This window comes from Mastomys coucha, unplaced genomic scaffold, assembly GCF_008632895.1.
Source record: "Mastomys coucha isolate ucsf_1 unplaced genomic scaffold, UCSF_Mcou_1 pScaffold22, whole genome shotgun sequence".
In the NCBI taxonomy this organism is placed as follows: domain Eukaryota; kingdom Metazoa; phylum Chordata; class Mammalia; order Rodentia; family Muridae; genus Mastomys; species Mastomys coucha.
In genome coordinates, this window is record NW_022196905.1 from 162,889,412 (window position 1) to 162,891,345 (window position 1,934).

A 1,934-nucleotide genomic window follows, 5' to 3' on the forward strand; every position below is an offset into this window, starting at 1 on the left:
CTGCCTGCTTTACTTCTTGTCTTAAGAGTTTTTCTGCAGTGAACAGACATCATGCCCAAGACAACTCTATAAAGGACAACATTTAATTGGGGCTGGCTTGCAGGTTCAGATTTCAGTCCATTATCATCATGGAGGGAAGCATGGCAGTGCCCAGGAAGGATGGTGGAGGAGGAGCTCAGAGTTCTACAGCTTCATTTGAAGAGTACTACCAGAACACTGAGTACCAGGCAGGCTGGCTGGGGGTCTGCACTTTTCTTTTCTTTTCTTTCTTCTTTTCTTTTCATTTCTTTTCTCTTCTCTTGTTTTCTTTCCTTGCTTTCTTTCTTTTTTGTAGCTTACATTATAGTTTTTATTTTTTATTGGATATTTGCTTAATTTACATTTCAATATTTTCCCTTTTCCGCGTCTCCCCTTCAGAAACCCCCTATCTCATACTCCTTTCCCTCCCTTTATGAGAGTGGTGCACCACCCACACAAGCCCATCCTCCTGAACTGGCATTTCTCTGCACTGGGGTACCAAACTAGGATGAGGATCTTAAAGCACACACCCACAGTGACACACCTACTCCAAAAATGCCAAATCTCCTAAAAGTGCCACTCCCTGAGCCAAGCATATACAAACTATCACACTTCCTCTTTGGTAACTTTGGGGCCTACTACCTCTTACAGTTGTATCTGTAGAGCTGACATACTCTTAGGGCTTCATGTGCAGATACATGATCTTGGTCTGCCCTGCTAGTCAACTTGTAACATGTAAAATGTGATTGGTTCATTTGAAAAGTTAGGTCTTTGTGACAATGTAAAAATGAAGATAACCATGTTGTCTTCCTCCCACATAGGCAATGGCTTTGAGAGTGGTTCTGATCTAAATGGGGAGGTGTTAGAAGATGAAAGATTAGGATCCTTACTACAGCACTGAGCTTTCTTATTATCTGCCAGGAGCCCGTGTGATCACCTTGACATTCCTACAGACCCAAACCAAAATTTCTCTCTAGCATTCTTGTACTTGGTTCTCCAAGTCTTGCTTGGAGACAATAATTAAGCATACACAGAGAGAACTTGCTGTAAGAACTTTATTGGATATAAAGGAAGAGGAAACTCAAGAACACAACATGGGACAAAACGTGGTCTCCTTCAAGACCTCAAGTCATGTGACAAACATATTGTTCTTGTTCTTAGTGCTCAGCGGCAGCAGAGTCTGAAGATGCGGCCCTGGTAACGGCAGGTCCCAGAGAGCCGTTCTCCAAAACCACAGCCTGTGAGTCTGCAATAGCAGGTCAAGCCTGACTTCACATCTGGGGAAACAGAGATCAGATACAGTACTTAGTGCCTGAGTCAGCAGGGCAGAAGAGATCTTAGGCAAGATATGTGCTGGGTGAAATGGGTTCTCCACATTGATCATTACTGATAGCAGCATGAGCAATCAGGTTCAATATAAATAAATATACATTTGAAAGCACAAAACTAAAGTCTATCCACATTTGTCTTAATTTTCTTTTCATTTTTGTGCTCTTGCAATTATGTAAATATCTAGACAGACATCTCCAAGTTCTAAAATATAATACACAGAGTAAAATAGACTAAGTCTAACCATTTATAGCTAGAAGAAAAATCAGTTACTAAGAATGGCAGGGCTGATCTTCAACCCTGCCTCAGGAGACTCCAAGCCTCCATCACACTGGGCATCAGCATTCACCTGCATCTTGAATAGGAGAGCCTTCTAGGTCTTCAAAAAAGACACGCTGTTCATCTCCTGGCTGCTTCTCAGATTTAGTCTGTTCACCTGTCCCTTGGATAGGGTCAGCCTGGACCTGGAAGGCCAGCAGGACAAGAGCAGAGAGGAGGACAAGTGTCTTCATGGCTAGAAGTCACCTGGAGGACTAGTGAGCAGGAGTCCAGTGTGTGGAGAGTGAGAAGCCAGCCTGCATTTATAG

General features: G+C 43.0%; 1 protein-coding gene across 1 annotated transcript; it reads right to left on the reverse strand.

Annotated features, from left to right (window-relative positions):
- Nucleotides 1-1,182: 1,182 nt before the first annotated feature.
- On the reverse strand, nucleotides 1,183-1,859 carry LOC116104745 (alpha-defensin 23-like). Its single transcript, XM_031391217.1, has 2 exons — nucleotides 1,697-1,859; nucleotides 1,183-1,295 (listed from the first exon to the last, which is right to left on the reverse strand). Exons 1-2 carry the CDS (start codon nucleotides 1,857-1,859, stop codon nucleotides 1,183-1,185), a joined length of 276 nt encoding a protein of 91 aa, XP_031247077.1.
- Nucleotides 1,860-1,934: the final 75 nt, after the last annotated feature.

Excerpts from the sequence above, each read along its gene's own strand:
- LOC116104745 (XM_031391217.1), bottom strand. The coding sequence starts at position 1,859 with ATGAAGACACTTGTCCTCCTCTCTGCTCTTGTCCTGCTGGCCTTCCAG. Across the intron at positions 1,296-1,696 it reads CTCTCCTATTCAAGATGCAG|ATGTGAAGTCAGGCTTGACC; the intron begins GTGAATGCTGAT and ends CTGTTTCCCCAG.